We start from the raw sequence: 14,840 nt of genomic DNA on the forward strand, positions 1-14,840 counted from the left end.
GCTCCTCTCTCTTGCTCCTACTGCTCCGGCCACACCGGCCTTCCTGCATTTCCTCAGACAGCGCACTCCCGCTGCGGGCTGCGGCCACTGCCCAGAATCCCAGAAACCCACCTGCATGGTGAGCTTCCTCATCTCCTCCAAATCTTTGCTCAGATTCTCTCTCCTAAACAAGGTCTATTCTGGCCACCCAATTTGAAATCGCCACCTGCTCCATGTTCCCAATCCTTTCCCTGTTCTCATTTTCCTTTTTCCATGGCGTTCATCACCTTCTAACATGCTATATAATTTCCTTATTTCCTTATACCTTATAATTTCCTTATTTACTAAGCAACTAAGTCTGTTCCTTATTGCCTGTCTCCCACTAGAAAGCAAACTTAGGGATTTTTGTCTGGTTATTCCTTGATGTATCTCCAGGACCTAGCAATTCACATAGCAAGTTTTCAGTAATTGATTGTAGAGTGACTGAATGACTCAGAATCTAAGCCACCCTAACAGACTTCCCCTCCTGGCCACTCTCCCCATGGCCACAGGGAGCCTGCCCACCCAGTCCCCTCTCTTGGCTCCCGCCTGCCCTTTGTAGAGCCTCACTTCTTCATACAGACGCTTCAAGAAGCAGATGTACTCCCTCAGAGTTTCCAGCTTGCCCTCCAACTCCATCGTGCTCAGGAAAACACCATCCACATCCTGGCGACAGGGGGAGAGAAACCGTGTAACCCCCTCTTCCCCTTTGGGGCCTTACTCTGGCTCAGGAATTCTGTTGATGGACTGCTGAACACCCATCCACTACTGCCTCCAGAGACCCCCCCCACTTCCTCCTCCAGCCCCACCCTGTCCTGCTCTCTCCTTTGCCCGACATTGACCGAACATCGCCTCCAGGAAGTCTTCCCTGATTAAATGCAACCAGTTCTGCTTCTTCCTCTCCCTCCCTGCCCTCTCCTGCAGTGACATCAGAGTTGTCAAGCAGTCCTTCAGTCAGATCTTATCTATGTCCTATTTCCCCAGAGGACCCCTGCAGGCAGAATGATAGCCTGTCCTAAATCAGGACCTCCCACACTTTCCCTCCCAGCTTAGGGCTAGGCTCCATGCATGGTGGATGCTCAGGACATAAGTGGAGCACTGGCCCCCACCCTCACCTTCTTGAGGACCACAAAGTCATTTTCAAGCGTGGCACGCCTGTGGGCCTCCTCCTGGTACCTGCCAAATAAATAGAAAAGGATGCAGTTCGAGGCTCCACGGTCAGAGCCAATGACCCTGCCTCCAAGCATGACCTCCCTGAAAAGGACTTCTTGCCATAAAATGCCCCAAAACAGGACAGCAATCAGCCCTTCTCTCCTTTCTGCCACGTCCTAGCTGTGTCCCCCTGCCACTCTTTCAGCCCTTGTCCTTTTCATGACGACCGCCACATTGTTTCAGTTTGTAAGGCATATTCAGATGCCTTTTCTCACTTGCTATGCACACCCGTCACTGCAGGCAGGCATTTTGGGCTTTATCAGAGAGATTAGACAATTTGATAAAGACCCCACAGATGACTAGGTAAGACAAAGCAGACCCAACCCAAGTCTCCTGACCCAATCCTGGGTTCCTTCCAGAGCCTTCCTTCCTCCACCTCACATTCCATTGTCCCAACAGCCCTGGGAGGTCAGAAGGGCGGGTGACATTTCCCAAGTTTACAGAAGGGAAACCAAGGCTGGGAGAGATGAGATGCCTTGCCTAGGCCACATAGCTACCCCTCACTCACAGTCGCCCCAACCCAAGCACCCTATTAGTCCAGGGCTCTCTCCACTCCACCAGGTGACCTAGGCGTGGAACCCAGAACCACAGCCCATCTGTGAATCGTGTCTCAGGTCTGGGGACGGCCCCACTAAATTGATTTCCTTCCATCCCTGGAACCAGAGAACATCTGAATCACTTTAGCCCACAGCCTGCTGAACAGGAATTTCTCAAGGAAAAAAAGCCACTGGGGCACATTGTTTAAATAAGCCCTTCCCAGTCTTGACCAGAAACACGGGCCCTTGCAGCTGGGGCGTGTAGGACACAGGTCTCCCTGCCCTTCCTCTGGGGTTCTCCAGACCTGGGTAGGGGCTGCGGGACCTCCTTTCCTGTAGCAGGTGGGCACCTGAGAGGCTGGGGAATGGGGGCGCAGAGGGTAGAGGGGAGGCCAGTCATATGCCTCTGGGTGCTCAGCACGTGGGACACCCCCTGGCTGACAGACCCAATCTGAGTCCTCCCTGACCCCGCCCACATCGCATGGGGAAATGTCACTGTGCCTACTTGGACTTATACTCCTCCTCTTGGTCCCGGCAGGCCTTCAGCTCTGCATCCAGAGCCCCTCGTTCTCCCTGGAGCTGCTCCAGCTGCTTCCTGAGCTGGGCCAGGCAGGCCTCAAAGACAGGCTCCAGGCCCTGCGGGCGGCCACTCACCCCCTGCTGCTGCAGCAGATGCCACTTGGTCTCCAGGACCTTGTTCTGCTGCTCCAGGAACCGCACCTGCAGCACAGAGCATCCCTGAGGCCCCGGGGACTCCCTGGGCACAGCCTCTGGAAAGCAAAGCCTGAGGGACCCTCCCGTTAGCCTCACATTTCCCCTGCCTCCCAGCCCAGCCTGGGCAGGGGGAGCCTCATGACCTTCATGACACTCTGAACACACCAAAATAACTGGACAGACTAATGGGGCAGGATCTTCCCCCTGCTGGCTGGCCATCCTCTATCCCTGAGCCCCAATCATGGAACAACAGGGCCTCAGCACAGCCAGAGAGAGTCCAGTTAGACCACAGGAGGGACTTCCTGGCTGCAGAAGTTATTAGGAAAGAGGTAGAAGGAGGCCAAACTTCCCATTCCCAAGGCCATCAAGAGCAGCTCCTCCAAGGGAGGCACAGAGACAGGGACTGGGCTGAGTTGACCCTCACCTTGTCAATGAAGGAAGCAAACTGGTTGTTGAGGGTTCTGATCTCCTGGGTCTCCTGCGTCCGCACCACCTGGAACTGGGGGTCAATCTCAATCTTCAGTGGGGTCAGCAGATTCTGGTTGATGGTCACTTTTTGGATGCCCCCCGGAGGGTACAGGGAAAGCCCAGGCCCACCACTCTGCTCCCCAAACCGCACCCCCAGCCTTGCCCCTGACCCCCAGGTGCTCCGACGAGAGCCCCCCAGGCACCCCCCAAAGGAATTAAGGCTCCTGCTGCTGAAGCCAACACTGCTGCAGCCCCTCGAATGAGCAGAACAGGCTGAGCGGGTGCTGAAGCCCCTCTGGGCCCGGCACGGGGAGAGAGGCATGGCAGAGGCAGGCAGTCACACAGCTGCAGACCAACAGACGGATTGTCAAGGTGTGTGCGTTTCTGCCCTGGGGCCCCAGCACAAGACTTTTATCCACTCCTGTACCTGGGCTGGGCCTTGGAGAGCAAGATGCTCTTGACCTGACTGTGTCTGTCACTTGGCTCCAGCTGACTTACTCTGACATGCCTGGAGAACAAGTGTCCGGCACGTGCAAAGCCAAGGGAGAGGGAGACCCAGACCCTGCCCTCGGAGCTCCCAGGCTGGTGGAGAAATAGGCGTCCCCGAAGACAAGGAAGCAAGCAGGAAACGGGGACTTCAGTGCTGAGGGACAGGGAGGGATGGCCCGAGCAAAGTCACTGAGGCCATTCAGGGAAGGCTTCCTGGAGGAAATAGGGAAGCAGCGGGAGGTTGAAGAGGAAAGAAAGCTAGAAGGGGTTCAGAGGAAGCCTCAGAGTGCCCTGGATTCTCAAGAGAGAATCCGCCTCAAGGAGTTGGAGAAGGAAGGCACTTGCAGCACCACAAAGGGAGGAGGTTAATGGAGGTGTTATTGCCATCGTTGGCTAAAAGACACTCCAGATTTGGAAATGAAACAGAAAAACAGGGTTTCCAAGTCCCTCCTCTTGCCCAACCCAGCAATCATCCATGAGGCACCACCCCACTGAAACCAGGCATCTCCATCCAGGATCGCATGGGACAGCGTATTTCTGACCCAGCCTGTGGCTCTGTTCCTTCCACAAGTACTGGGGGCCAGGCCCTTCACCTGCCACCAGGCTCCGCTTCCTCGGGTTACAAGTCAAAACCACCACCCAGGCTCCAAAATGAACTGTGCACTTAGGGCCAGGCACAGTGTCTCATGGCCGTAATTACAGCACTTTGGGAGGCTAAGATGGGTGGATCACTGGAAGTCAGGAGTTCGAGACCAGCCTGGCCAACATGGTGAAACCCCACCTCTACTAAAAATACAAAAAAAAGCCAGGTGTGGTGGCGCACTCCTGTAATTCCAGCTACATAGGAGGCTGAGGGAGGAGAATTGCTTGAACCCAGGAGGCAGAGGTTGTAGTGAGCCCAGATTGCGCCATTGCACTCCAGCCTGGGGAACAGAGCAAGACTTGGTCTCAAAAAAAAAACGTGCATTTAGAAAAATACTCCTAGCAGGTAGATCATTTGAGGTCAGGAGTTTGAGACCAGCGTGGCCAACATGGTAAAACCCCATCTCTAATAAAAATACAAAAATTAGCCGGGTATGGTGGTGGACGCCTGTAATCCTAGCTACTTGGGAGGCAGAGGCAGGAGAATTGCTTGAGCATGGGAGACAGAGGTTGCAGTGAGCCAAGATTGTGCCACTGCACTGCAGCCTGGCCAACAGAAAGGAGGAAGGAAGGAAAGGAGGGAGGGAGGGAGGGAGGGAGGGAGGGAGGGAGGGAAAGGAAAGGAAGAAACTCCTAAGGGACTGGGAGCAGAAACAGGACATTTGGGGCTCCCCACAGGACACTCTCTGCCTCTGGCCTGAAAGTCTGGTGGGTGGAGGGGCACTCGGGTTCATCTGATATTTCAGTACAACCTCCCTGCAGTGGCAGGACTCCTGGAAGGAAGGTGAAGGTGTCCAGTAGACTCCACTTAAGCTCTTCCACCACTGGACAGCAGAATTGGACCACCCTAATTTGGGAGATGATCTAAAATGTCTTATTTACATGGCAAGGGAGTGATTTCTCTCTATCCCCCTTCCCTTTTCTAGAGCCTGGTACATTCGCAAGCAAGTTACATTGCCTTTGACTATGCGACTCAAAGCAAAGACAAACACAGGCTCGGAATAATAAACACTCAAGGATGTGCTATGAGGAAGTCACTCTTAGCAATTTGAACAATCCTGCAAATACTCCACCCAAGGCCAGATAACAGTGAGTGTACCTCTTCTCCCTCCAGAGGATTAAAAGCCCCTTCTTCCTTCCCCTGGCCCCAGCAGGCAGCACGCCTGAATAAAACTGAATGGCAGGTAACCTCAAGAGGAAGAAGAGGCAGGACCTTCATTGGGGGGACAAACGAGTTCAAGGAGCAAGGGACAGGGTGAGGAGGAGAAGAGGAGAGAAAAGATCGGGGAGGAGAATTCGGTGCGCCAAGGAGAGGGGAGGCAGTCTGGGGCGGCCTCGGAGTCCAGAAAAGGGCTGGGAAATGCACTGAATTCCACTGAGGAATCGACACACCTCCAAGCCCTACCCGCTGCAGACCACTGTGCAGAAGCGAGGCTTTGTGTCTGCCTTCCAGACCCCACAAACGTGCCTGAGAAAGACCTCCGTGGAATGAACTCTACCATCCCTCCCTCTCAGGATTAAAGGTGGAGGACAGAGGTCACATTTGGGATGGGGCCAAATCTACCTCCATGGAATTTCCCCATATTTGTAATTTTAGAGAATATAGAGCCAGAAGGGCACTTCAAGGTAATCTGGGCAGACGACTTTGTTTTACACACGAGGACCCTGAAGCCCCATAGGTGTGGGGCGGCCATAGAGACTGTATACTCTTGGGTAACCTAAAAGATTGTGCCAGGTGACCTCTAAGTCTGCTCTGGCCCATCCCTCTGTGATCCCAGGGACTTGCTCAAGGCCACCCACAGAGCTTCTCAGGCTGGAGGCACCACCTGTACCCAGCTCAGACCACCGCCCCATGGAGCAGCCCACAGTGAACCCCCTCCCTATTCCACATGCCCACCCTTCAAACTTTCTAAGACAGTACCACTAAACACGGAATCACAGCTCCGTAATGCATGCCCTGTCCACCCCTCTATCCAGCTCAGGGTCCGGCATACACCAGGCATCAATAAACATTTGTTTAAAGAGATGACTTTTTATCCACCACCATTATACCCAGGGACCTTGCAGAATCCCCAGATTTGCAATTGCCTCTGTAACAAATGCTGCCCCTACTTGGAAATAATTCCCCTGCTTAGAAAGATGGTCAGGCAGTGATGGACAGAATGGCAAAACAGTCTGGAGATTGAACCAGTCCCCTCAGCAGCCAAGTGACTTGACTCTGGACACAAAGGTGCACAGAGATCCCAATTCATGCAACAGCAAGAGTATAACCGGCTCGCATCACGGACTTAATATTAAATCCTGCAGTGCCGTGGCTCTAGTGGGTTATATCTTTCCTCAGTTTCCCCTGCTCCAGGTTAGCCATTCTCAACCACACCTCATGCTCAGCAGCCTTTCCCTACCTTTCCCTACCTGGTCCCTTGTCAATAGGAAAGTCCCCTGCCAGCAAAACTTTTTCTTTTTTTTTGAGACAGGATCTTGCTCTGTCACCCAATCTGGAGTGCAGTGACACAATCTCTGCTCACTGCAGCCTCAACTTCCCAGGCTCAAGCTATCCTCCCACCTCAGCCTCCGGAGTACCTGGGACTACAGGTGCGCACCACTGTGCCTGGCTAATTTTCGCATTTTTAGTAGAGATGCAGTTTTGTCACGTTGCCCATGTTGAACTCCTGGTTTTCAGTGAACCACCCCCCTCCGCCTCCCAAAGTGCTTAGATTACAGACATGAGCCACCGCGCCCAGCCTCTCATCACAGCTTCTTGTAGCTTTCCTGTGGCTTCTCTCACCATCCCACCCTAAGTTCACCCTTGGCCATAGCTACAACTCTCCAGCCTTCCTCTCTAATTGCTCTCAAGCCTGTTCTTGCTTGTCCACCCAACATTTCACCCAAAAGTCATTTATTTATTTATTCAACAACATATGGTTGAGCACACACCATATTTCAGGCTCTGTACTGAGAGTTAGAAATTTACCTGAGACCAAGCCCTAGCCACTGAAGTAAGACAGGCCTTAGAGTCTGTTGGGGAAACAGATATGAAACAAGCCTTTAACTGTACTTATGATAGGGAGAGAAAAGTATAAGGCACAAAAGAGGACTAACCGAGTTTATTCCCTAATTTATTCTCAAACACTCCAGGAACACTCCGGCCTCAGGGTTTTTGTGCTCCCTGTATCCTCTTCCTGAAATGTTCCTCCCCAGATATCCTCCTAGCTCGCTCCCCATCTCCTTCTGGCCTTCATCCACCTTCCGGGGCTGCCCCAGACCAAAACAGCAATCCCGAGACCATCCCTCCTTTGCCACTCTTCTCCCCTTCCCTGCTTTCTTTCTACTTGGCATCTATCATTCCCTCACTCATTCCGTTTGCTAGCTTTCCTGCACTCAAACTGAGTTCCATGGGGGCAGGGATTTTGTCTTTAGCTCACCTCTGCATCCTCTGCACTCAAGAACGGTGCCTGGCAGCCAATAGGTGCTCAGTACATGTTAGTTGAATGAATGGATCCCCATTTGGTTTCATCTTGGTGATTTCCTGCCAATCTCTGGAGATCCTTCTGATTCTCAATCCTCTTCTCTGAAACAATAGTCATTCCCTGCAACCTGCCCACGCAAGCTGGGAGCATCCCGTTCATTTGGGAAACATGGTTTCCTTACTCTGTGAGCACATGAGTGTGTGTTATTGAGCATCTACTTTGACTGAACACTGAACTAAGTGATACAGGAGATACACAGTGCATCAGCCGCCTCCCAGCCTGAAGGAGTGTCCGGTCCCATGGAAGATACACACATGAGCACAGAAACTAAGAGGGGAAGGAGCTGAGAGGGTCTGTCCTGATTGCCAGTTGGCATGTTGGTGTGGCGAGGGAGTTCCTATTGTAAAGAAAAGCAAGAACAGGGCCCCGTGGTGTGCCCTTCTTAGAAACCCTCCCTCTGTTTGGGAATCGACCCAGCTATACTTTTCCCCACACCCTACTTTTCCATCTTGCCTTCGAGAACATCAGAAAATTTGTCAAATGTCTCATTCAATCCCAGAGGGCCTCTGTCTGACCTACAAAAACTATCAAGATAACATTTTTACCGGGCGCCACGGCTCACGACTGTAATCCCAGCACTTCGGGAGGCCCAGGCAGGTGGATTGCTTGAGCTCAGGAGTTCAAGACCAGCATGGGCAACATGGCGAAACCCCATCTTTACGAAAAATACAAAAATTAGCCAGGTGTGGTGGCCGCACACCTGTGGTCCCCACTACTAAGGAGACAGAGGTGGAAGGATGTCTTGAGCCCAGGAGGCGGTGGTTGCAGTGATCCAAGATGCCACCCTGCACTCCAGTCTGGGCCACAGAGCCAAAACCTGTCAAAAAAAAAAAAAAAAAAGATAACAGCCAGGCACGCTGGCTCACACCTGTAATCCCAGCACTTTGGGAGGTCAAGGCGGGTGGATCACGAGATCAGGAGATTAAGACCATCCTGGCTAACATGGTGAAACCCCGTCTCTACTAAAAATACAAAAATGTAGCCGGGCGTGGTGGCACACACCCATAGCCCCAGCTACTTGGGAGGCTGAAACAGGAGAATCGCTTGAACCCAGGAGGCAGAGGTTGCAGTGAGCCAAGATCATGCCGCTATACGCCAGTCTGGGCAACAGAGTGAAACTTGTCTCAAAAAAAAAAAAAAGATAACATTGTCAGTGAGCTATCTCATCCAAAGATAAAACAATAAATGGGGCCTACATAATAGGCCTGGTTCTCAGAACTTACGTATAGTCAGCATTTAGTGTTTACATTGACACTCCAACTTTAAAGCATTTAATGCTGACAACCCTACGGAGTAGGTACGTCATTATCACCATCTTACAGAAGGGGAAACTTACAGAAAGGGGGCACAGAGAGAACAATATGATAAGCAGCAGAGCCAAGATTTGGACACACACTGTGGGCTCCAGAGTCTTTGCACTTTACCACCACACTCTGCTCCTCTCAGAGACCCAGGAATGTCAGTGTTAAAGGACACCTTAGCCAACCGAAGCCCAGAGAAGTGGAGTGATGTACCTCAGGTCACACAGCAGATCCCAAACTGAAACTCGCCCCTCAGCCATCAGTCACTCTGTTTAGTAGGCATCACCAGGTGCCAGGCACCACGGGAGCCCAGGTTCAATGAAGATGAATCAAAGTCTCTGCACTGGAGGAACTTGCAGTCTGGTGAGGGAGAGAGGCAGGACTTGGGAACTGGGGAACCTACCTGAAAACCAGTAAGGGCAACAGAATGTCGGAGGCACCGATACAGAGACGGTGGAGGGCTGGGGTTTTTCTTAAAGCGGAAGCAGCAGCCATTCTTATTCTTGGCATGCTCCAAAAAAAACACAAAAGTCAACTCCTGGGGTCTAGAGCCTCCCATCACAAAGGTTGCAGAGTATAAGCTGGGAGGTGGGCACAGAGCTACCCCAGGGCCGAGAGGATGCTGCTCCACCCACACACATTCAAGTCCCCTGGCTTTCACAGGCCAGTGAAGGGCTTGGCGACTGTCGTGTTGTTTGAGGGAGACTGCACAGGAATGGCTGCTGTGTCCTGCCCTTGACTTTGGTCAGCCTCCCCTTCCTTACCACAGACACCCCGGTGACTTCCCTGATCCAGGAGCCATGGAAGCTTCTCTTAGTCTTTGGATTTTGCAGCTGAGAAGCACATGCCGAATTCTAACCCAGGATCTCATGACTACCCTGAACATCAGTCATTCGCATCCAACCTTTACCATCAGGCCGCATCGACATTCCATAGGTATTATGAGGTACTGAAGATTTTTCTTTAAATCTTATCCTGACCCTAAGCAATAACAGCCTTGAAATCTTGGCTTCTGTGTGCTAATGCTCTAATTCATCTTCAAATAAAACATAACTATTAGGTCAGGCGAGATGGCTCACACCTATAATCCCAGCACTTTGAGAGGCCGAGGTGAGCGGATCATAAGGTCAGGAGTTCCAGACCAGCCTGACCAACATGGTAAAACCCTGTCTCTACCAAAAATACAAAAGTTAGCTGGGTGTGGTGGCAGATGCCTGTAGTCCCAGCTACTCAGGAGGCTGAGGCAGAGAATTGCTTGAAGCCGGGAGGCGGAGGTTGTAGTGAGCTGAGATCACACCACTGCACTCCAGCCTTGGCGACAGAGTGAGTCCCTGTCTCAAACAAATAAAAAACATAACAACTATTAAAATATAAGACATCTGTCTTTGTGCCATCTGAGTCCATCTGTGTTCCTTCAGTGGCTTCACGGTACCCTCGAGGAAGGGCCCCAAGTTCCTCCAAAGCCATGAAGGGCAAAGATGAAAGTGGCTATTCCCTGACTGCTAGCACCTCTCTTGGCCCATCAGGCAAGAGAGAAAAGAGGGAGCAGATTACAGAGTGCACCCCTTCTCTGCCCCATACTCAGGCAGAGCACACGCTGGCATTCTCTGCCCCGGTAGCCTCCTGCCTGCTGGGCTGCAGCAGGTAGTCCCTGCTTCCCTCACTGAACTGGCAGTGAAGGAAGGTGGCACCCACCCAGGCAATGGGCTCACTGCAACAGGGAAAGTGTGCCCCACAGGTAAGCCAAGATGCTGTCTCTGCAGCCCCTCCATGCCCAGGTAGAGAGGCTGCAAAGCCCACAAGGAGGGCATTCCTAAGGCAGAGACCTCGGAGAGAAAGGATTAACAAAACATTGCCTGGTAGTCCAGAACTGAAGTGTGTGTCTCCGAGTCCCAAGGTGAGGGTGGGAGTGCAGGACGGTGCCAAATTCTGGAATAATAATACCCCACTTACCCATGGCGGCTAACGTGATCATGTTCTACAACACACTTCTAAAAATACTATTTGGGGGTTGGACATGGTGGCTCACGCCTGTAACCCCAGCACTTTGGGAGGCTGAGGCGGGCAGATCACGAGGTCAAGAGATTGAGACCATCCTAGCCAACGTGGTGAAACCTCGTCTCTACTAAAAATACAAAAATTAGCTGGTCCTGGCAGCACGTGCCTGTAGTCCCAGCTACTCAGGAGGCTGAGGCAGGAGAATAGGTTGAACCCGGGAGGCAGATGTCGCAGTGAGCCGAGATCGTGCCGCTGCACTCCAGCCTGGCAAGAGAGCAAGACTCCATCTCAAAAATTCTACTAGGGGCCTGCTGCCATGGCTCACGTCTATAAACCCAACACTTTGGGAGGCCAAAGAGGGCAGGTCACTTGAGGTCAGAAGTTTGAGACCAGACTAGCCAACATGGTGCAATCTTGTCTCTACTAAAAATACAAAATTAGCTGAGCATGGTGGTGCAAGCCTGTAATCCCAGCTATTTAGGAGGCTGAGGCAGGAGAATCGCTTGAACCCCAGAGGTGGAGGTTCCATTTAGCTGAAATCACGCCACTGCACTCCAGCCTGGGTGACAGAGTGAGACTCTGTCTCAAAAAAATAAATAAATAAAAATAAAAATACTACTGGAAACTCTCCAAGCGCAAATCCGTCACGTTCTTTATCCTCACCACAGTCTGAGATGTGGGTATTATTTTTCCTCTCTCTACAGACACAGAAACAAAGCAATTGTCCAAGATCTCAAAGATGAAAAGAAGCCAAGTGAGGATGAAAGCTCGGATCTTCTAAACTTAAACAGCCCCAGTAGACTTCTCGGGAACACTGCACAGCCTCTGAAACGCCTTCATGCAGTTCAAACATGGATGTGTGCCTATTTCCTATATAACACAGAGAACCAGAAGCTTTCCTGGTGCTGGGGGCTATGAGGAGAGCCCACGGGAGAAGACACCCGCCCCCACTCTGCTGCAACACACAGTGCTCTGCTCAGGGATGGGGCCATGGTGTGCTGTTGTTACACAGGGTCTCTCTGTCGAGGAGGGAAGATAAGTCTGATCTGTAGTGTTTGCCATTTTCCGTGGTGCAGATATTCCAAGGCTAACTTTAAGCCGCCGCTGTGATGTTGCTGAATGCAGAGTTGGGAAGAGACACACACCATCAGGTCTCCTGAGTTTGCTCAAGCAGGCCCAGCACACGCCATGGGCCAGGGGTGAGGAAAGGGAGACTGTCCCAGGCTGGGAGTCAGGAACGCGCATCCAGGAACAAGCTGCCGGTGCCTGAGAGAGGAAGGGGATTAGACAGAGCTTCCAATGCTGGGGCTGCTGAGAGGGGAAGGGGGAAGTGTTCAGACAATAACTTGAGTTGACAGTCCCGACACGCCCATCCAGGGCTCAGCACCCAGCCATTACCACCCTGACCCAATCAGGTTTAGCCAGTTGGGTGCCCTGCAGCTAGCAACAGCTCCTGATTTGGCAAATATTATGAGGCCTGTTGCTAAGGACAGCCTCCCAACACCCCAGATGGTGAAGGGCAACTTCCAGGGGAAAGTTACCAGGATTCCTACACCCCGCGGACATTCAGTCAAAGCTGCAGCAGGAACTCCTGGACTGGGAGATGGGGGTCGGGGGTGGGGGAGATTACATGAACCAGCTCCCTCCCCGTCAACCATCTCACCAGCCTCCCTCCTCCGGCCATCTGAGAGCTGTGTCCTGGGCGTTGGAAGTATGACTCTGCCCCTGTCTTCAAGGAGTTTCCATCTGAGAGGAGATCTGTATTTTCAAAACTGCAAGCTACAACCCACTAGTGGATTGTGAAATCAATTGCATGAGTCTTCACTAGCACCTGAGTGTGCATCACAGGTAGCAGGGTAATATTGCACCATGAAAGTTTGTTCCGTGTGTGCATGTGTGTGTAGAACCATAATATAAAATGAATTTATTACTGGGGATCATTGTTCAAAAAAAGTTTCAGAAACTCCCTGATAGAGGAAGTGGTCCCCACACCCAAACACACACAAACCCAAGGAAATAAGACCAGAAACAGGAGCAGTGTTAGATGTCAGGACTAGGGGATAGAACGTAGATGTTTGGTCTGGGTAACTTTTCCAAAGAAGAATAATAATTAAAATCAGAGTTAGAAAGGGGAAACAGGAGACTGAGGAAGCTCTCCCAATCTACCCTGGAAGGAAGAGGAAATTCTCTCAATATCTAATCTAATCCCTACTCCCACTGATGTGCTCTTCCCTGCAGCCCACTCACTCCTCAAAAGGAAAAGCCACAGCTTCCTCCTCTAGGTAGCCACCTTTCCTGGGTCATGACAGTGACACAGCTGGTCGGGGCTAGTGAGGGTGGGGTGAGCTGGGCTCGGGGGCACCGACAGCGGCATGTTGGGCCACATGGGAGGGCCCGACGCTGCAGGGGCTGGGGCAGCACAGAACCACTTCAGACTCATGCTCGCCCTTGAGGAACATCGCCTCTAGTTAAGGAGACCAAAGTAACACATGCCTGGAGCAACCCAGCAGCAAAAGCATCCCACAGGGGCATGTGGGATGCCAGTGTAGAATGTGGGATGCCAGTGTAGAATGTGGGATGCCAGTGTAGAATGTGGGATGCCAGTGTAGAATGGCAGAGCAGTGAGATCGCACAGATCATCTCCTCCAACACGCTGTTTCACTGCAGAAGAAACTGAAGCCCAGAGAGGAAGAGCAACAGGCCAAGGACTCATAACAAGGATGGGACTAGAACCCGCTAGGCCAGGACTCATTTCATCTTGCAATATGGACAGCCTGAAACAAAGCCTGAGACCAGGATAGAGACGCGGGGAGGGGGACCCCAACACCCTGCTTCAGGCAAGCTCATCCATACTATTATCCACCCATCAACACTCCCTGGGCACTTCTCAGTGGCAAGCACTGTGCTGGGTGCTTCGGATGCAACGAATAATCCCGTCTAGGGGAGAGTGGAGTGCACCTGCTGCCCTCCAGGAAAGGAGACGGGCTCTGTGGCCTCGCTGATCCGCTAAAGCCTCCTTTACCAGCAGGAAGCTCTCAGATCTAGCTCACTCCTTCCTGCTGCAACCTCAGCCCAGTTCCCCAGCCCAGTTCCCTGGCCCCAGAGGCACGGCCTGCTGGCCTGGCCTGGCAGGTGGTGAGGGTGCTCGCATGGCCCAGGCCCTCTCCCAGCTTCTGAGTCAGCCTGGTCCATTGTTCCAATGACTCTGCCTGCTAAGGTGGCATGAAAGCCCAGGTGAAGTGTTTAACCTTCACCTGCCAGCTGAAGCTTGTGGGTGAAGATGGGGCGGAGAGAGGGAGAACTGGGGAAGGCTGAGGTTGGATGGGAAAGCAGAGGGGGTAGAACAGACAGGTCTCACCCACTGCCTGGCTTCTTAAAGTGAAAGTTTGTAGTTTTGTTGTTGTTTTTTTTTTGTTTGTTTGTTTGCTTTGAGACAAAGTTTTGCCCTTGTTGCCCAGGCTAGAGTGCAATGGTGCAATCTCGGTTCACTGCAACCTTCATCTCCCAGGTTCAAGCAATTCTCCTGCTTCAGCCTCCCAAGTAGCTGGGATTATAGGCATGCACCACCACGTCTGGCTAATTTTGTATTTTGAGTAGAGACAGGGTTTCTCCACGTTGGTCAGGCTGGTATTCAACCCCTGACCTCAGGTGATCTGCCCATCTCGGCCTCCCAAAGTGCTGGGATTACAGGCAGAAGCCACCCCACCTGGCTGAGAGTTTGTAGTTTTAAAGGCGTAGAGGAGGACCTGGCTTGGTGGCTCACACCTGTAATCCCAGGACGTTGGGAGGCTGAGATGGGTGGATCACCTTAGGTTAGGAGTTCAAGACTAGCTTGACCAATATGGTGAAACCCCATTCTCTACTAAACATACCAAAAAGTTATCCAGGTGTGGTGGCCCACACCCATAGTCCCAGCTACTTGGGAGGCTAAGGCA

At 52.1% G+C, this 14,840-nt stretch overlaps 1 protein-coding gene across 1 annotated transcript in view; it reads right to left on the reverse strand.

The window, feature by feature from the left end:
• KRT78 (keratin 78) overlaps positions 1-3,828 on the reverse strand; it is a 9,781-nt gene extending 5,953 nt beyond the window's left edge. The window contains exons 1-4 of the mRNA XM_017501748.2: positions 2,905-3,828; positions 2,272-2,486; positions 1,134-1,194; positions 589-684 (exon numbers count right to left, since the gene is read on the reverse strand). Coding sequence (XP_017357237.1) covers positions 589-684; positions 1,134-1,194; positions 2,272-2,486; positions 2,905-3,270 — 738 coding nt within the window. The 5' untranslated portion in view covers positions 3,271-3,828. The remainder of the gene's footprint in view (positions 1-588; positions 685-1,133; positions 1,195-2,271; positions 2,487-2,904) is intronic.
• Between the last annotated feature and the right edge of the window lie 11,012 nt (positions 3,829-14,840).

This window comes from Cebus imitator, unplaced genomic scaffold, assembly GCF_001604975.1.
Source record: "Cebus imitator isolate Cc_AM_T3 unplaced genomic scaffold, Cebus_imitator-1.0 Scaffold285, whole genome shotgun sequence".
Lineage (NCBI taxonomy): Eukaryota > Metazoa > Chordata > Mammalia > Primates > Cebidae > Cebus > Cebus imitator.